Below are 21,565 nucleotides of genomic sequence, written 5' to 3' on the forward strand. Positions count from 1 at the left end.
CCAGTAGCTTGCTCATATTGCTACAAAGTTGGTATGGCTGATATACAACATACATTTGTGATAGGTTATTTTGCTAGTCACATTTGAAAGCACTTCTCAAGTTATTGGGGGATACAACACAACAATACTCCTCTTAAGAACCTGCTGAATAAAGGGTGGTTGACTAAGGCTAATAATGAGGTCCACAAGATGCTACTGCAAGCTACTCCCATATTTGTGTGTAGGAACCTATGGAAAAATAAGTGTTCTAGCAAGTATGGGGAGAAGAAATCCAGTACTACCAAAGTAACTTTCTCTATTATTTCAGACTTATATATGCTAGTTATTACAACATATCCTCAGATTCACTATCCTACCAACTAGAAAGACTTGGTGAATAGGGTAGAGAGTTGCAAACATGACATGATGGTGGTTCAGGTTAACTAGTATAAACCTCCATATACCATGGTGAAGCTTAACATTGATGAGAGTGGTTTAGATAACCCTGGCAAGATTGGAGCAGTAGGCATTTTAAGAGATCACAAGGGAAACTTAATTTATGTCTTTGCTACTACCTTAGAAGTGGGTTCAAACAACCAAGCAGAGGTGCAGGCCACTTCTTTTGGCATTAGTTGGTGCATTCAACATGGCTATATCAGGGTCATTCTTGAGATTGATTTAGAACTGGTGGTTATATGGCTAAAGAAGGAAAGCAACTTACCTTGGAGAATCATTCAACACATCTCAGAACTCCAAGAATTGGTCAGGATACTTGATCAATTCCAATGCAAACATGTGTACAGGGAGGCAAATTTTCCAACAAATACTCTCTCAAAATACATCCACAGAATCGATACCACTCACCACATCTATACTTACAAGAATCTACCATAAAAAACTAAGGGATATTTCAAGTTAGACAAGATGGGATTGGCAAGCTTCAGAAGAAGGAAACTTAAGAGTATCAAACAACCATCTTAAATGTCTTAGGATAGAGGTTGTTTTCTTACTATGAAAGGGGAGAGTCTCCCTCAGTTATGTTTCCCTAGAATTTTGTATCAAGAGAAGTTCTCTCATAGGTGCACATTCCTAGGATCCTTTGTTTATGTGATTTTCTCTTCTAAAGAGAGAGTCTCCCTCGTTTAATGATTTTCTAGATATTTGTATGGAGAGGAGTCCTCTTTTTTGGTGCTTAGTATCTAGGCTTACTTTTTGATAGTATTGGGGATGAGTTGATCGACCTTAGTAGGTTAGTGGACTCAGAACCACTTAGGATCATAGGTAAGGTCTATATCCCCCTCCTTTGTACTTTTATTTTTATTTTTATCTATGCTAAGGTTTGGGAGTGTGTGGCTCAACCTTTGACCGCCATGAGGGATAAGATCGTCGGGTTAGGTCCACTTACCAAAAAAAATCAATGGCAAGAATGACATCAAAATCAAATATGTCTAGCTCTATAAGGCCAACTGAGGCTGAGACAGAGCAATTTCTATATACCCATTTAGCTAAAACATAGTCACCAAAAGGAGTAGAGATTGGGAAAGGTTCAAACAAGTTTATAGGATAGACGTCAAATTTCATAGAAACATAAGAATTCATGAAATAAAGATTATCTCCTAGATCTAACAAGGCATAAACATCAAGCTAAAAGACTCATAATATACCACTGGCCACATTAGGGGAATCCTTCTGATCTTGTCAAGTTAGAAAAGCATAGAACATATTCTGATGCTGACTACCACCAAAACCAAATGAAGTACCCTACTAAGCCAAGCGATCTAAAGAAAGGTAATGTTGAGATCGTCGAAGACTATCTCCACCATTTCTAGCAATGAAATGGAAATTCCTCAATATATGACCAGTCTTACCACAACCAAATCATGCATAAGTACTGGACAAACACTCTCTTATGTGGTTGTTTCCACACTTGTTCAACAGAGGGTGGGATTTTTCCTTTACAACACTTTTCCAAGAATAAGAGCTAGATGTTTCCTCGATCTTCTGGTTGTTAGAATTACTATTTCCCAAAACAATCCTCTTACTCTCCCTTTTTCTCTTCTTACCACTAGGATTTGCAGGGACTACTACCTGGTGATTTAATTGAGCAGTCATAACTTGAACTAATAGCTGGATGGCATCTCAAAACTCTATATTAAAAATATCGGCACTAGAAGGCTGATTGATTGGTGCGTAAGCTTTACCATCTTCATCCTTCTTCTAACTGATCTATTTTGAATAAGACATATTCTAAAACATGTGAGGCACGAATTAGAAGGAGACTATATAAAATTGATGTAACACCCTAAAAAATTCTAATCTAAGACCTGAACCATACTTCAAATGTGTATAGGTCCAAACCCAATGAATTCTAATTGTATATATGTGATAGGATCAACTCATAAGTATTTAAAGTATTTTAGATGTGAATTAAAGTCATAAGGAACCTCTAGTACTAAGTCGAGCTCAAACATCCTCAACCGATTAAGTTTTTTCCTAAGAAAATACAAGAATCAATTTCAAATAATCATGTCTATCAGAATATTAAGTATTAGGTGGACCATGACCTACAAAATTAATGGTATATGCATCTTCTTTCCAATGCCCCCATGTTTGCCTCAATCCAAGTTTGGAGTTAAAAATTATGATTAACTACAAATGCTCCAATATTAGAATTCTACTTCAAGAATTACGAACTAAAAACACGAGTCGTGAAAGCAACCATGGGCTATGTATTCCACTCGTCAGAGACTAAAAATTCACACCTAAATTCCTAGATCTAATCTACGAGCCGTAGATCATTTTATGGGATGTAAAATGGCCAGTATATTATGTATATCACTTGTATATCGTGTATCTCAATTGTATATCAATTTTTCCAAATCTTATAAAAATGTTATTTTAAGATTCTTTTCCCACTTTTCATCCCCTCGTCAACTCCAACAGCCCCCAAAAGCTCTCTTCAGGCCTACTAAGTTATTGTATATGTACTTCATATTTTTACAACATAAATCCTTGAATTTCTATAAGATTCTATCATCAAATTATTCTCTTATCTCTCGCAAAATTAAGAATTCAATTCTAGGGTTCAAGACTTGATATTTTAGAAAATTCATCAAGAATTCTTTATTCCAAATCAAAGTAAGAAGATTCTCATAATATTCTAGTAATCTAACATATAATTATGTATCTTAAGCAAGAATCTATCATCAAAGCATAGGACTTTAAAGGAACGAATTCAAGAAGTTAAAGAAAAAAGGGTTTCTTGATCATTCTTCATCAAGTTAGGGTTCTTCTTCAAGATTTATGGAGAGTTTAAGGTATGTAAGGCTAATCATAGTGCTGGACTAAGTTCTTCCTCATGCCCTATATCTAAACTCCATCATTAAGTGCTTAACCTAGGGTTTTAACCTAAGTTTTCTTGAATTTTGAGTTCTTCCATTACTTCTTATTATGGAGTTGTGATGCTTATCGGAGAAGTTCTGATTTTTCATAAACTCCTTATTCTCCATTGCGTTCATGCTTATTTTTCACATGACCCCTATTTAGCTAAGAGTTGTTTGAAGGTTTTATATTGATATATATTATTCATTGTTTTCAGTGAAAGTAAAGTTCAAGTATTTTTAGGCAATTAGTTGAAGAAAAAGTTTTAAGGGAACTTGAGTGTTCCAAATGCATTAGTATTTTTTTGAAAAAAGCATGGCTCCTTTTAAAGAAGTCATTATCAATTTGAGAAAGTAATTTCAATCAATTAAAGAAAGGCTTGGTTTATGCTTAAAGAAGAGTTATGAGTATTAACTCAACCAAGAGATTTTTATGATTATGAGTTTATTGCATATTTTGGGAGTAGTATAGAGCACTGATTTGGATAAGAGTTAAGATAACTCAAACGCCATAATTTACGTAGCCAGCGTAGGATACAATCGTGTCGCTGGTTCAGGGGACTCCTCACTTCAGTTCTTGATAAGGAATTTTTAGAGGGATCCATGAATTCAATTTGCGTCCCTTAACCCTAGCAAAGTATTGGACGGCTTTGGTAACGTGGACAGTATGTTGTATCATCACGAGGATCATAGTAATGGTTGTTGGTTAGAGAAACTCCCCAAGAAGTAAAGTTATTATTTTCGGAATATATATTGCATTGTCTAAATTTTGAAGCTTTACATGTTTTATTTTCCATTCATGCTTTACATTTAAGTCAAGTTATTTTCAGCATTCTTCTCAACATAAGTATTCAGTTCAGTTATTATTTTATTTAGTTGTATTATATATCGTACATTCTATGTACTAACACCATTTGGCTCTACATTATTTTTTTATGCAAATTTCGGTACTCACGATAGTAGATATTTAGTAAGATCTCCTTCCATCAGTAATTGGTGTGACGTTCCCACTTCTAAAGGGCTCTAGTTTAGTTAGTTCAGTTAATTTGATTTTTAGTCATTGTTAGTGCAATAGTCAGGTAGCCTTGAGTCTTGTCTCGGTACCTATATTTATTTAGTAGACGATTCATAGATAGAAAAGTTAGTGAGTCAGTTTAGTTTATTTACTTTAATGTTTTAAACATTGTTACTATTAATATTTGAGATCTATTTTTAGATTTTTGCATGAGATATCTTTAAATGATTTTAAATGTTCATTTTATAAAGCTTCCACATAATTATTCAGTCTTCTACTCAGTAGTCAACCAGACCAAGGATTCACTTGGGACCAATAATCATTTCGGAGTGTCGGCCAGGTCCAGGATTTAGGCTGGGGAATGACAAATTTGGTGTTAGAGCAAGAGTTTAAGTATCCTAGGGAGTCTATGAAGTGGTGTCAGTGGGATCTTACTTATGGTTTTGAGTGCCCCACTTCAATAAATGAGAGACTACTAACATTTAAGAAATGTTTTCCCTTCTTTCATACTCTAAATCATGCAATAGAGTTGTCCCATAAGAAAATTATGCAGATTCGTGCATTCTCTAAATCCTCCAACTATGCCTCATCTCTATGGTGCCAGAAAGAGTAAAATTCATATTCCTATCAATACTATTCCTTCAAATAGAGCAAAAAGAATGTTAAGAGATTAAACAAGGACTGTCGAGGATCCCATCATGTGTAACCTTATTTGATCTGAAAGAATGCACTGTTATTCATATGAATCGTGCATTGAGACAAAGTATGTTATGCTCTCAGACCCTTTTTGAAACTATGCTACATATGATACCCTTAATAAGGGAAGAGCGTTTTAGAAATGCTTACGTAGTGTTTCACCTGAAGTTATATAATGTGATTTATGTTGTGAACCATAAGTAGTAGAATTGTCCAGAGTTAGTATGGATTTTGAAGTATAGTAACTAAAATAGTGGAGATAGTGATTGAATAAACTATATAGTTGTGTTAATGTACCCAGTAAGTTAGTATAAGGTGATGTTCCTTTATATGTTGGCAAAGACATAATGAGTGTGTGTAGATCTCATGTTAGTATGACAAAGAGAGTTATTAGTTAAGGTGACTTAGAGTATGACATTGCATTAGTATAGATAAAGTCTAGTTGATAAATTAATTTAACATGTGAATGAGTTTAGACTGATAGGATTTCAATAGGTGTGATAATTCTACTAGGAAGTATATATACTCCTTATGCGAGGTGGTAAATTGTGGCAAAATCTTTAGGTAGAAGAAGGATTTAAGCCTTAGAAAGATACATGTGTACCTAAGATAGTATAGTACATAGTCATATGAGGGTCTAAGCCTATGATATCATATGCGTTCCTAGTTAGTATTCTTAAATAAAGTGAATATAGGCCATTTTAAAGGATATGTCGGTTTTAGGCCTAATGGGGAGATGATAGGGGGTGTATTTAGAAAGAGTTGTGATGAGATAGCAATATATTCCTACTCTATCGTATTTCTCAAATATCAATTGTTGAAAGCCTACTTATGTATCGCATATCAGCGTTATGCCTATGACCTATGCTCATGCACTATAGATAGATTCACATTCATGCTCAGTTCCTAGAATAAGAAGTAATAACTTCATTCAACGATCCTAATCTTACTCTATGAAATTGAGAATTTTTAGCCCTATGTTATACGATTCATGTCATATGAACACATGTTAAATTATGCTCAGTCCTATGAACTCATGATATACCCTTAATGGCTAGTGAAATCACACTATGTCATGCCTATTCTCAGATCAAATTTCTTATATGATTTGTGCTTATGATATTTTCACTTTAAGCCATTCTAGTGATCCTTCTTCAATTTTGATAGCGGCATTGATAACAGCTAAGTATTAGTTTTGGTGAGAGGGTAGATGGCCCTTATTGTGAATATTGTAGTATGCTTATTCCATTTAAGGTTTAAAGTGTGGAGGTAGATCAAAATAAGGCTTGGTTATATATAGTAGCTAGATGATAATATTTGGCAAGTCTCTTTATAGTAGTTCATGTAATTTAAGTTGGTAGAGATGATAGGAAGATGGAAAATTCGTAGAAGAATTAGTGACATTGAAGTCTATGAAGTGGTGATAGTTATAGGCTTGAATATAGGTTGCTAACATGTCGCTGAATACATGATGTGCTAAGATCTTCTTGATTAGAACTAAAAGTTTCATGGATGAGGTGGTAAGAAGAAGTAGTATTCTTAGAATGGAAGTTCATATAGAGGTATAGATCATGAATATCATGGTTTAGATTAGTGTGATCATCCTATGTGTAGCACCTTGTGACTTTGAGTTAGGCTTGAACACGGTAAGAGCATGCAGTTAGACTTAGACCTTGATAAGAGCATTCATATACACTTTTGTTGGATCTACGGGTTGTGTCTTATGAAATGTAGTGGTTAGAAGGAGCAGCATAGTTGAGAAGTATTGATAGGCTTAAAGGTTACTAGTTTTATCACTTAAGAAATAGTAGTCATGTTCATACTTCATGCCAAAGGTACCTATATTTCATTTCAAATAGCTTCAGATAGAGTGTGACTTATGTTAACATCTATATTAATTATGTGTTATAAACCCACGTCATCTGACTAAGATACTCAGACCTTGTTAGTGTTTCATATTCAAATGAATCACGTGAATCATTCCCATGATTTTTCTCCCAGAAAGTTATGAGAAATTTTGATGAAAGCATTTGAGGTGATAGCCCTCATCTCATTTCAGATTCAACACTTATACTATGTGTTTGAGTGTTTTTGATTCTACATTTATGTTCGTTCCTTATGTCTTCCTATTTGACGTTATGACTTTAATGGTAAATTCAGTTCAGAAAAAGAAAGATGAGATGTCCCATTTGTTCTTCTCTAGTTTGACATCATTCGAGGATGAATGACTCCAAGGGGGAGATATTGTAACACCCCAAAATATTTTAAGCTTAAGACCCAAACCATTCTTCATATGCATAGAGGCCTGAAGACGATGTATTCTAGTTATATATATGTGCTAGGATACATTCCTAAATATTTTAAGTGTATTATATGTGAATAAGGATCATAAGAAACCTCTAGTACTAAATTGAGCTAAAACATCCTCGACCGATTAAGTTTTAGCATTAGAAAATGCAAGGGTCAACTTCAAATGATCATATTTCTAAGAATTTTAAGAGCTAGATGGACCATGACCTACCAAATCAAAGGACTATAAGTCTTCTTTTCAACGCCACCCTGTTTGCCTCAATACGAGTTTGAAGTAAAAAGTCATGACTTAAAACCATGGGTCATGGAAGCAACCATGGGTTCTGGATCTTTTTATAGGCCGCATAAGGGTATGTAGACCATGTATATCACCTGCATATCATGTATATCAGCTATAGATATCAAATTTTCCATATTTCATAAAATCGCTATTTTAAGTTTCTTTTCTCACTTTTCATCCTTTTGTCGACCCCCACATTCCCAAAAGGTGTTTTGAATCCTACTAAGTCATGGTATGTATTATCCATAATTTTTCAATATAAATCCTTTAATTTCTACAAAATTCTAACATCAAATCATCCTCTTATCTCTAGTGAAATCAAGACTTCAATTCGAGGGTTCAAGCCTGGATTTTTGGGCAAGTCCACCAAACATTCTTCCTTCCAAATCAATTTAATAATATTATCATTATTTTATAGTAATTCTAACATATAATTATGTATCCTAAGTAAGAATCTATAATCAAAACATAGGATTTTCAAGAAATGAATTCAAAAATTTCAAGAAAGGGTTTTGTGATCGTTCTTAATCAAGCTAGGTTTATTCTTCATAATATATGGAGATTTTAAGGTATGTAAGGCTAATCATAATTTTGGACTAATCTTGTCCTCACACTATAAACCCTAAAAGTTGGAAAGTCGGAAAATGGAGTTCTAGATGGAGATCAAAAAGAATTCGCATCAGGTAGGGACCACGAGACCCATCACATACTATACTAATCTTCACGGTCCATAGAGAATGGTTGTATAAGTTCCAGGAATAAGGGGAGAAGTTCACAAGGGGGACCATGACTCATTGTGAGCACCATAGACCGCATTCACTTTCATGAAGTTGAATCCCAAGGACCCCAAGTCCCTAAAAGGACCACGATAGGGTCCACATTCCATAAAGTGCTCCATGGACCTCTCGCATGCCAAACTCACCATCATTACCATGACCCTCACCACAAGCCATGATGAGATTCACATGTCATGGTGTCCTTCTATGCATGTGCCTGACTCAGTTTAAGTTAGGAGTGTTTTGGCTTTTCCAATTAATTTATTGATGTATTTTGATGGTTTTTGGGTTACATTCTATTCTATTAACTACCCTAAACCATCCTAACCCTCTCATTCCTACCCTAACACCCAATATCACAAATCTTTTCTCTAGAGTTCTCTCTCAAGGGTCTTTATCTTCCTCAAGTAAATTCCAAGAGAAATCAAGTCAAGTATTCAATTCAAGTGTAATTTAGGGCTTCTAAGGTCTAAGGTATTACCCATGGATCCTCTAATTCATGGAGTCCCAAGGTTTTCTCTGAATTCTCTTCTATGAATTCTTCTTCTAAGCCCTAATTTTCTATAGAATTTCATTGGGTCTTGTTAATTATAATTTATCTTATGATTATTGATCAATTTATTAGTAATTCATATTACATTGCATGATATCAAGTTGATTTTCATTGACCCGTGCCATATGCTATTTTCAAGTATGTTTTCAAGGATTTATGATGATCAACTATGAAGGATTTCAATGAATATTTCATGAATGATTATCAATGCTTATGAATGACTCATGAAAGTAATGAATGATGATGAACTATGATTTCAATGATTTTTCAAGCAAGTACTTATAGTGTGAAAGGTAATTCTCACATACACATATTAGAGAGGTGAAAGTACATTCTCACAAACTCATAGATTCTTATGAATCAATCATGTTAATGAGTTACTCTTATGATTATGACAAAGATTGATGTCTTTTATTATTTTTTCTAATGATCTTAATGACTATGATTTATGACTTTCATTGGGAAAATGACTAATCACCGAGAGGACGTTAAGGTTAGATTTGTCCTGATAGCCAAGTAGCTACCCAAGGGAATCCTAGTACCAACCTTTAGTCCCTAACTACATCGCCGGTATAGGTTTATGATGCCAATATAGCCTAGCTAGTAGATCCACGTATATCTCATGATGTTATGATGTTCTCACGGAGTCTACCTTGGAAAAGTAGCCTCTCCGTTCTTAATATGGGAGTTACATCAGATTCTATGTTATAGATCGCATTGTCTTATTTTTTGGTTAAAGGTTTCATCCCACACCAAGGTATATGAAAAGCTACAAGTTCTCATGATGATGTTTTGATGCATTAAACAAATGATTATGATGTTTAAATGTTTTTAAGGCTTTACTCATATTTTAAGATATTGGTCATGCATTCCATGTTCATATTGATTATGTCCTATTTCATTTTTCATGCATACTTCTCAAATACTTAGTGCATTTCATGTACTAACGCATACATTGCCTATATTGTATCATAATGTAGGATCCAACGATCACGCTCATCCTCCCCTTCATGGCTAGAGCTTATTACTATTCTCATTGTGTTGAGTCCTCATGCTCTGAGGATATGACAATTTACCTTTATTTTTGTTCTTATGGCTTTGTTATATTTTATAGTGGGTTAGCTAGGAACTTGTCTTATGCCCCCATCTAGACTAAATAGAGGTATGTTGGATATCATGGAGTCTATTCATTTCTAGTTTGAGACTATTATTGTTAAGACATTATTTCCTCTTCTATGTTTATGTCTTATTTCTTTAACTACCTTATATATTCTCATGAATGATATGCTAAGAGTCTTGGTTGGAGTCTTTTGAGATTATGATCATCATGTCACACCTAGACTCTAGCTTGGGTCGTGAAAAACTTGGTATCAAAGCCTAAGGTTTAAAGTGTCCTAGGGAGTCTAACCCTAAGGTTTAAAGAGGAGATTCGAGTGGTCAAGTCATCCCTTTATGAAAGAAATGTGGTAGAAAACACAAGGTATAATGCTTGGCGGGATCAGATGCATATTATAGGTTGGTAAGTTGGGTCACCAAGTAAAGAATTATAGGAGTGGTGCTAGATTCAGGCTCAAACTCAAGCTACAGGCCATTCGACTCAGCGTGGTACTACCTCGGGTGGTGTTGTGATTAGTATGTTGAAACTCGTTAGGAGTTATAGGATTTGCCCGATGTTGTGATTGGTATGTTTAAAGTTTCTGACTTTGATGATTATGCATTGTTAGATCCGGGTGCTACTTTATCATTTGTTACTACTTATCTTTCTATGAAATTCATTGTCAGTACCGAGATTTTGCCAGAGATCTTTTCGACATATACTCTTATTGGTGATTCAGCTATGGCTAAAGGAGTCTATCAAAATTGCCTGATTTTAGTTTTTCATAAAATTACCTCAGTTCATCTCGTAGTTTTTGATATGACAGATTTTTGATGTCATTCTTGGTATGGATTGTCTTCATGCATGTTATGCTTCTATATGTTTTAAAACCCGTGTGATCAAAATTTAATTTCCTAATAAGCCAGTCCTAGAATGGAAAAGTAGTAATTTTGTGTTTAATGTTCAATTCATCTCCTATCTTATAGCTCGAAAAATGATTTCCAAAAGTTATACCTATCATCTAGTCTAGGTTAGAGATAAGAATTCCGAAGATCCTATGCTTTAGTCAGTTTTGGTTGTTAATGAATTTTTCAGAAATTTTCTCCGATGATCTCCCCGGTATCCCTCTATAAAGGGAAATAGACTATGGATCAATCTTCTCCCTGATACCCAATCTATCTCTATTCCTCCTTACAGAATGGCCCCAACAAAACTTAAAGAGTTAAAGGATCAGCTGAAAAATTTATTGGATAACGGCTTCATTAGACCGAGTATCTCTCCATGGGATGCTTAGGTTCTCTTTGTCCAAAAGAAGGATGGTTCTCTTTGAATGTGTTTTGAATACCAACAGTTGAACAAGGTCACGATTAAAAATAAGTTTCTTATTCAGAGTATTGATGACTTTTTCTATCAACTTACTTTTCAAAGATTGATCTTCTATCGGGTTATATTCAACTTTGAGTAAGGAAATGTGGCATTCCAAAGACACCTTTTATGGTCACTTTGAATTATCTATTATATCTTTCAGACTAACGAATACTCCTGCAGTGTTTATGGATTCGATGAATAGGGTGTTGAAGCAATACTTGGATATATTTGTTATTATGTTCATTGATGATATTTTGGTCTATTATCAGAGTGAAAAGGAGCATGCCGATCACTTGAGGATTGTGTTGCTTGTCCTCAAGGATAGTCAGTTCTTTTCTAAGTTTAGCAAGTGTGAGTTTTGATTGAGGTCAGTTGCTTTTCTTCGCCATATTATCTCCGGGGAAAGATTATGGTTGATCCTAAGAAAATTGAAGCGATAAATAATTGGCCTAGACCTCTGTCTCCTTCCAATATTTGAAGGATATTCGAAGTTTCTTGGGCTTAGCCAGTTATTATTGTCACACCCTGAGAAGGTACCCTAGGCGTGACTGGCACTCAAAGACCATTCAATCACATTAGCAGAAGACTTAATGTAACTCAAAAGAAAGAATATTTTAAATAACAATCTTATATAAGTAAATCTCATCTATAAAAATATAGTTTTCAAAACAGACTCAAGTGAGACATCAACTCCAATCTATGCAATCTAAGTCTATGAAGACTCTATCAGTTGAGTGAAGAAGATGTCGATACAAGCCCACGGCTACCTAAAAAGAAACTACTCATAAGTAATGACTGAAATAAATGTGATTCCTCCTGAAGCAAGAAAGTCTCACCACTATCAAAAAGGGAAAGATCCTCAACAAAGCACTTGTTGATGCTCTCTAGCACATGTATCGACATCATGAAATGATACGGGCCAAATGGCGTCAGTACATGTAATGTACTACTATGTAATACAACTTAAAAAAGAAGCGATCGACAATTCTCAACTCGACTCAATAATTACTCAAAGGACTCAACTCAATAGGTATGCAAATTAGAATTTAGCAATGGTTTTCAAATCGACTCAATCATCTACAATCTCAATCAAACCAATCATATCATGCATAATCATATCCTATTTGGGAGTTTATCTAAGAGACAACTATCACCTATGATACGGTGATGTATAACAAAGCGATGTTGTTGCCACATCCGTCTAATACTTTGACAAGTTAAGCGACGAATCACTATCATTAGATCCACAATCAATCAAGTCCTCTTTTGGGACACAAGAGGTTAAACCTCTATCCTATGCTGGCTATGTAACTTATGGGATTCGAGTTGGTACATAGTTTTACCCAATTCAGTGCTCAGTACTCCTCACAAGACTCAATATGGTCATAAGTTAAATCAATCAATGTATGCAAGTCATCTCATCTAGTCACATTGGACTCTAATCAAACTCAATCTCATCTCAATCATCGAACCCTTTCATTTAAAACATGCTTTTAAACTCATTTTCATCCAATCAAAACTCTATCTCAAAAAAAAATCATGTGTACTCAAAATACTTAGGTTTAAATAATAATACTTTTAAAAACTTTTCAGACACATGCTAAAAATAATCAAGTTCTTTCAGTAAAATATGTTTTCAAAATCATTCACATCTCATCAAAACTCTTTCTTAAATTACATCAATCATGCTTGGCACTCATACTTATTCAGACTCAATAATATATATATATATTTCAAATTTCTCTCTTCATCAATGCATAAAAGTCATCATATTTACTCAAAATATGCATGTAAAATTCATGAGTATCAAATCAAGTAGATTTCATGGGAAAGTAGCCATAAATAAAAATTCCAATCAATTGAGAGATACAAAACAACAATAATCTCAATGCATAACTATATAAAACTCAATAGAAAAAGAATTAACTCATTCGGAATTCAAGATACTAGGTTAGACTCAACTCAACTCTTTAATGATAGAATTTAGATGTAGGGCACGTGGATGAACTTAATCCAACTCTATGATCAGCCTTACATACTTGGAAGATTGATATTACAGTCAAAACAAAAAAAATAACTTTCTTGGTGAAAACCTTTAATCTTGGAACCTCGATGCTTGATCTCGAGAAAAAAAACTCTTTTATAAGGTTTATAGAGTGGAAGAACTTGGGAAAACCTTGGGTGAAGGGATTCTCTTTGATTCTTGAATTTTTGACTTAAAAGCCTTAGGGTTCTTGATGAAGAAGAGGAACCCTAGGTTAGTTTTGAGAGAGTTTTTTTAGACTAGTTTGTTTGGATTATGAATATGACAGGAAGACAAGTTAGTTGGATGATATACTCAGTTTAAAAACTCAAAAATGACTTAAAATAGCCCTGGAAGATATGCAGGATTTTTCAGAGAATTTGACTTCTACGACTCTTAGAAAACTCTACTAGTCATAGAGTTGAGTCGTAACTATTTGTGATCTTGCAGCATCTAGTAAAACGGTCATAAATTTTTACTCCAAACTGTAAATGAGAAAAAAATAGTAGAGTTGAAAAGAGGACTCAAAGACCTTTCATTTTATAGGTCATAGGGCATGTAATTCTTTATATTCTAGGATATATGATCGTTTTAATTTGACCTAAGTAAAATCTTTTTACCGAAACCCAATCGGTAAGGAAGCTTTCAACTCGACTTTGTGCTAGAGGATTCTTATGACCTTAATTTATCTCCAAATCTATTCTCACACTAAGGAATTAACCTCTACAAATGCACACAATTATGAATCATCTGGTACAACCCCATACACATGTGAAGGATGGCTCGGTCTTAGCTTAAAAAAATTTGCGGTGTTACAATGTGTCCCCCTTAGGATTAGTTGTCCTTAATAACTCATATACTCAAACACTCAAACAATCAATCCATCATTACTCGGACTAAACAATACTCATCATATACTTATACTCGGTATAAATATCAACTCTAATATAGGAAAAAGGAATATTACCATCAATATCATCTTTGGAAGGCATGAATGCAATGCAAGAACTCAAAGACCCAAACTCGCGAATAACTCACTCAATTACTCAAACTCAAGAAGGTACTATCTCATAGATAGGAATAGGAACATTACCTTCAACATCGACACTGAAGCAAAAATGTGATAAGGGCCATAATCTTCAATGTTTTCACCAAAATTTCTCATATCTTCAGGAAGAGGCTTATGAGACTAATATAAGAGTATGGCCAATATGAATTAAGAGACATGACCAATAGCTTTCGATCTTAAATAATCTTCTTTCTACATGCAACTCTTTCTCGGCTGCAACTCATAACTCCCACAAGGATACATATGACTACTTTCACCAAGGCCTAGGACTCCAAGTCTAACTGCATGCTCTTATTATATTCAAGACTAATCCTATCACAGGGTACTACACATAATATAATTATGCTAATCTAGAACACAAGTTTCATGTTCTATACCTCTATACAGAACCTCATCTCAATAGCACTACTCCTTTCCATTACATCCAACCAACCTCGCATCCAAATCAAGAACCACCTAATGCATCATGCATTCATCCACATGCCCTTAATACCACATTCAAGCCTAGTTCTATAACCATCCCAATACACTTACTGGAATACTTTACAAGAGGACATCACTAGCCTACTGCAATCACTCACATAAGGACAACGACTCATTCAAGCCTACAATTCTAATCTCTTGAGAATCTTCATCTCTACCTTAGTATCTCTACATCTACATTTACATCAAATCCTACCAAAGGGGCACACCAATATACTTTTACCTATCTATTGCACACAACAAGAGCCCCTCTCTCTTTTCATCCATGTCTATAACCTTAAATGGACTAAGCATACCACAAGTATCACAATAAGGAACACCCACTCTCTCCCACCTTCCATAACTCATCTACTATCATCAATATTACTATCAGAAAGGATCACTAGAAGGCTTAGAGTGAAAGATCATACGCATAATTCATTTAGGAAATCTAATCTGAGAATATTCATGGTAGAACATGGTTTATCTAGCCCTTTAGAGCCTATCATGAATTCATGGAACTGAACATAGGTGTGAATCTATCTGAAGTGTATAATACATCAATAGGAAATTGTAAAATTAAATTTGAGGAATACGCTAGAGTAGGAATGAATTGATATATCACCATAACTGTTACGACCCAACCCCATAGACTGCAACTAGGGCCCAACTTGGACCCCCGTATACATATCTATCAGTTGTGGTCAAGTCAAACTATAGACATGCAATTCATATAAATCAAGTATAGTCAAACCGGACTACAAACAACACAATGTCATGCATTAGAGCCCTATTGGGCGATAACATTTTTATAAACCTGTAGCCTCTTTCATTTGTATCACCTCATGAAAGGGCATGCAAGCCGAAAAGGCTTCCATAACATAATAACATATATCATACATCATGTAGACCCAGCTGAATCAAACTGACATGCACAACCCACATATATATGTCTATAGACCTCTAAAATATTAACGACAATATATGGTGGGAAAGAGCCCCCACCGTACCCCTAAATAGATAAAATAATTTTATACATCAGTGGCCAGTACCAAAAAACTAGGCTCCGATACAATAGAGCCTCTTCCAGTTGAGCTAAGTGGAATTCTAAGCTGACAAACTCCCAAAACCTGTATCTGAACCTGCGAGCATAAAACGCAGCCCCCCAAAGGAAGGGGGTCAATACAACATATGTACTGAGTATGTAAAACATAAAATAATACAACTAGAAGTATATCTGAAATAGAGAAGCAGGGGATAAAATATGAAATTAGAAACCTGTACCTGTACTCTATGAATTACAAAAGTATGCATGTTTAAATTATACCATATAGTCGGCCCTACCAGGGATCCGGTGAATACATCTATAAAACCATCATAGGCCCCATGCCATCACCACCTTATTATAACACATTATCATATATATATACATACATAACCTGGCCTTATAGTGAAGGGCGGTGGATAATGTAGTGAATTGCACGAATCTAATAACCGTCCCGGGACTCGGCGAAGAAGAGTTATAGTATACCTGAATAGAGTAGTGAGTAACTATATGCAATTTAAATCATATCGGAGACTCAACCGAATAAGAAAGTTAAGCTTTTGCCTGAGGACCCGAGTAGTGGTGTAGTCATCTCGAGTGTCCTCTAAATGCCATTATGGGATGTCTCAATTGTAATCTTGGGGACCCTATACATGTATTAAAATAGGTCAAAATCATTTATGGAATCAAAACACTTGGTGTCATATAGTCTTTAAGACTTGGAGCCTGTACATTCATTATCTCCCTAATACATAGAAGTTTCCAGGGAACTAGTTCAACTATTACAAGAGTTTGATATTCAAAGGTAAATAAGAGATGTTTAATAATGGATTTACCTCGGAGCTCGTATCATATTTCACTTACAACTAAGACATGCCAGAAAAAAAACAGTAAGCTCTACATAGTCTGTACCTCCCTTCATGTGGTCATCCGGTATATATTTTGTATCCGGCCTATTCTGGGGCTAGGTGAACAACTATGGCATCATAGTCTCATTTTCATAAAAAGTACATATCAAGATAAGGGAAAGATACTTTCCACACACTACTTTTTGACACGTAGAAGCCTTAACAAGCAATACTCAATTCTTACAGAAGTTTCAATACTAAGCAGAGGATAAGGGTTATGAGGCGTACTTGGAGTTCTAGGAATGGAATTATATCCTCATTTCACATACCATTTACTTAAGGCTAATACATGCCAAAAGGGAAGAAAGACAAATTTACATAATTATTCCAAAAATATGCCAAGAGAAAGCTTCACATACCTCGTACGGGTTACTCTTTGCCACGTTCACCTCGTCGTCCTTTGAAACTATTCAACATGGAAATAGTACCAATATCAGCCACTCTTTACTTTCCAGCACCTTAAGTTACACCCTAATATTCATGAAACCTATTTCCTTGTTCATCTCCTCGACTAGTTCTTTAATTAGTTCGGGCGTTAACGAAAATTGGGCAACACCTCCCTTATAATGTGCCCTATCCAAATTTCCAATTTCACACCTAATACCTACATCCAACCAAAAACAAAAACCTGCAGCATATTTTTAAGCAATTCACATCAACAATATACAACATAAACTCCAAACGACTCGCTCGAAACTATGATACCAAAATAAGGTTTCTAGTTTCCGTTTTGCAAAACCTTTAACCGTACGAAGCTGGGGGTCGTGTGGATGCAAACAGAAGCTCCACCACCTTATTTAGTAATATTGTATTCCCTGAAACACACCACTACACGACCAGCAGCATTCCCCACACGTACAACGCCTCATTTAGACTATAATTTAACTATAACGATTCTAATTTAGTTTATTTCGAATGTCGAACATTTCCACGATTTTTATTAAACTTACATCGTCCTATAAGGTGTGTAATACACCCTATAACAACACCATAAACTTCAAATTAGAATATAATACATTACCTTACCCAAAATTGGCCAAAACTCACCAAAATTGTGCCTCAGAACTTCTCTAGCGTGATTTAAACGCTGTGGCTGCTTGCTGTTCGATTTGTGCTTCACCAAGCCATGATTTTATACTACTAATACCTCCATGTCATCATGGTATATGCTAGATAATTAATTTACAGAATGAAATTGGGACTTACCTTATTTTTCTCCAAAGCCGTCACATTTTTCTCTCTAGGATTAGGGTTTGATTTCTTGATCTTTGGCTGATGTTTAAGTGTAGGAACTGCTCTATAAGTTACATATACACATATGGTTGGTCCCAAGAGGTGACACGTGTCATCTCCTAAGGAGGACTCATGTCCAGCCCATATTGGGCCACTGTATCCATGCAAGCAAGGTGGGGCTACCGCATGGCAGTGGGGCCCACCTCCCCCAAGTAGGTGGGTCACCTACTTGAACGAAAGCAGGTGGGTCACCTACTTGACCACAAGCAGGTGGGTCACCTACTTTCTTGGGGTACTGCCACGTGTCATGTCTTTATTAGCTGCCACGTGTCATCTTCTCCTCCTCCTTGTGGGTTTGTAATCTCGTCTTATTTTAAGAACCCGTGTAATCCTTACCACGTAAGCTTGGTATTTTCTCAAGTAGCTCAAGTATGTGAGACTTCTAAGTTAGTAGCTTCCATAGGTAAATTAAGTCCTACGACTCATTACTTGGCCTCCAATTCCTTCCGGATTCTTATGTCTCTATTTCCAACCTTCTCTACTATGGGGTATCACATTCTCCCCTCCTTAGAGTCATTTGATAGTGTCTGGAAAGTAGGGGTCTCATGGCCACTTTCAAGAAGACTAGGAACATGTTTCAAGGTTCAAAAGTGTGGGATGTAACATCCTTCCCCCCTTTAAAACATTCGTCCCAAATGTTAAACAAAACTTCCCTTAGAACTTTATACAGAGTATAGGGAGATTCTTTGCTATTTCCATAACACATACTCCCATCTAAGTACTTAATATATGAGTTTCAGGAGTTGGGGTTACTTGTAGACATTGGGAATAGGTGCAAATACTTGTGTTTCATGTTCTCTTCAGCTTCCAGGTCATCCTCTTTCTGGTTTTTGTTTTGCCACAATACTTTGACGGAAGTCACGTCCTTATTCGCAACCTTCTAATTTGCCATTCTAAGACGGTTATAGGTTATTCCTCACAGGGTTCCATTTCGTGTACATCTTCTATAGGACACACTCTAGGTGGATCACCAGTACATTGTGAAGTATCCGTATTAGACATATTCGGCGTATAGTTTTGTAATCAGGTGGTAAGTTTAACTTACAGGCAACTTTTCCCATCTTACAAGTAACTTGATAAGGTTTGATGTATTTTGGGCTAAGTTTCCTTTTCTCGCCGAATCTTATTACTCCCTTCCTGGATGACCCTGTCACAAACACTTAACCATTAATTGGAACTCTGACTGTCGATGTTGATTATATGTATATCACTTCTGTCGACTCTAGGTTGCTAACCAATAGCTTGCCTAATCATGTCGAGGCCTTTTAGTCTTTTCCCCAATAGGGGTACTTGCACACTCTGCCATATAATGTCTTGTACGGGGCCATCTGGATACTGGAATATAGCCATTCTTGTAGGAAAACTCAATAAGTAGTGGACGATCATCCAGTTACTCTTAAAGCCAACCATATAAGCTCGCAATATATCTTCTAGTATTTAATAGTATGCTCATTCTATTCAATAGCTCGAGGGAAAAATATGGTACGAAGACCTGTCTGTGCTCCTGATCTCTTCTTGGACTGATCTCCAAACGTTAATTATAGTTGAAGTCCCTCTATCTGAGATAATAACTGGGGAAACCTCCTGGAGTCTTACTACCTCCTTGACCTATAACTTTACCTAGCTTCAGTTGCATAGGTAGTCTTGATTAAAAGTAAATGGGCTGATTCATTAGCCTACTCACAATAACCCGTATAGTACCCTACTTTCGCAGAGTATAAAGTAGGTTTGTAATGACGTTGATCATTTGGGAATCCTTAACCTCATATAGTCCTTCTCGACTCTTTTCAAAACTTTAACTGGCACCCTACCCTTTTGGGTTTTTTTTTCTCTGGCCCCTTAGAGTTGGCTGCCAAGTATTGTCGAAATTCTCTCGCCCACTGACCCTTATAGCCATTCTGTGGTTTGCCTACCATTAACTGGTACTATGTTGAAGAACGGTGGCATTCAAGTGCGCTGTCAGTTAGCAATTAGCTAATCCTTCTTGTCTTGCTTAAGTCCTTTTTACAATACCCTCAACGTAACTTATAGTACTCTGGGTACATAATCTCATGTCGTTTCTCCGCCGCTAGTTCAGATTTTTCCATCTCGCGCGATCATACCAGCACTAATGCTCTAAATTCCACCAGAATTTAAAAGTTAAGCATGTTTGGGAAAGAGTAATACTGGGATGGGTAACCTTTCTGGGAAGTCTTTATGTCGCGCTTCATTGTAATCCTTGAAATAACGTGCGGGGAACTCAACTTAGCCCAAGATTTACCTTAGCGTCGTCTCACTAGTCTTCATGGTTTGCCTTTCCCTTTCCTCTGTTATCTTGCAACCGGTATAAGGCTAGATCTTTGGTCCAACCGTGTCATGTTTTACTTTTTCCGTATCACTAATTCCATTCCTATAGTTCAGCTTAACCTATCCCCGTATCTCTCGGTACGGTATCCAAAATATCATAATTGTATTGTCATTATTGAGCCCCTATATCTTTTATACTATACTTACTCACTTAACCTGATGTTTATATATCTATATTTTTAGGTTGCACGACCATTCTGACGCAACTTGTAAGAAGGTAGACGTAGTCCTTCCATCTCCTGGTTCATTCTATTGTACACATCTTACTCATATTGAAACTTGTTTGTCCCATCTTGCTATACTTCTGTCTTTTTCCTTATTTACTTTTTGCTTTTCTCATCCCCTATCATAGGAGGTTTTGTGTTCCCTTTTTCCTTGGTTATTTATCTACCGCAACATCATTTGCGACCAAATCTATGGCCAACATCTTGGCTTTTGACCCAGCATGATTTTATTATCCTTCGTAGTATCTATTGAGTTATTCCATATCCTTTTATTGTTATACCTATTTCTTTTCAAATGCATTCACCTTCTAGCGTTACGTCATTCAAGGTCTTATTGAAAACTTCTTAACACTATCTTGCATAGCATTCTGACTTCTATCCAATTATTGACGACTTCCAGATCTTCCTAACTTGGTTCAACAAAGGATCTTATTGAAGTTTAAGCATCCATCTCAAATATGTTGCCATATCAATTGCCTCTATCTTACCTTTGCATTTTTCTCACTTGCTTCCCCCTTTAGAAGGTACTTATACCTTTATCCGCTTATACCTTGCTCTATGTCTCTATGCCCAGTTTCAAATTCGTCTAGTCTCCTTCTCCAGTCTACTTGGTACTGTATCATATCCCCATCTTTCTACACTTTTCTTTTGCCAACCTGATTATCCATGTACGGAACCTTGGCTAAATCACAAGGTGATAGGAGCCTTCCCACACATAGTGCGACACCTTATCTATTAATCT

General features: G+C 35.8%; 1 protein-coding gene and 1 pseudogene across 1 annotated transcript; both read left to right on the top strand.

Moving 5' to 3' along the window:
- The first annotated feature begins 444 nt into the window (after positions 1-444).
- LOC129869795 (uncharacterized) lies at positions 445-873 on the top strand. Its single transcript, XM_055944405.1, has one exon. It carries the CDS (start codon positions 445-447, stop codon positions 871-873), a length of 429 nt encoding a protein of 142 aa, XP_055800380.1.
- Positions 874-20,341: 19,468 nt separating this feature from the next.
- Positions 20,342-20,461, top strand: LOC129871789 (5S ribosomal RNA; annotated as a pseudogene).
- Positions 20,462-21,565: the final 1,104 nt, after the last annotated feature.

The sequence above is a fragment of the Solanum dulcamara genome, chromosome 10 (genome assembly GCF_947179165.1).
Source record: "Solanum dulcamara chromosome 10, daSolDulc1.2, whole genome shotgun sequence".
Classification (NCBI taxonomy): Eukaryota; Viridiplantae; Streptophyta; class Magnoliopsida; order Solanales; family Solanaceae; genus Solanum; species Solanum dulcamara.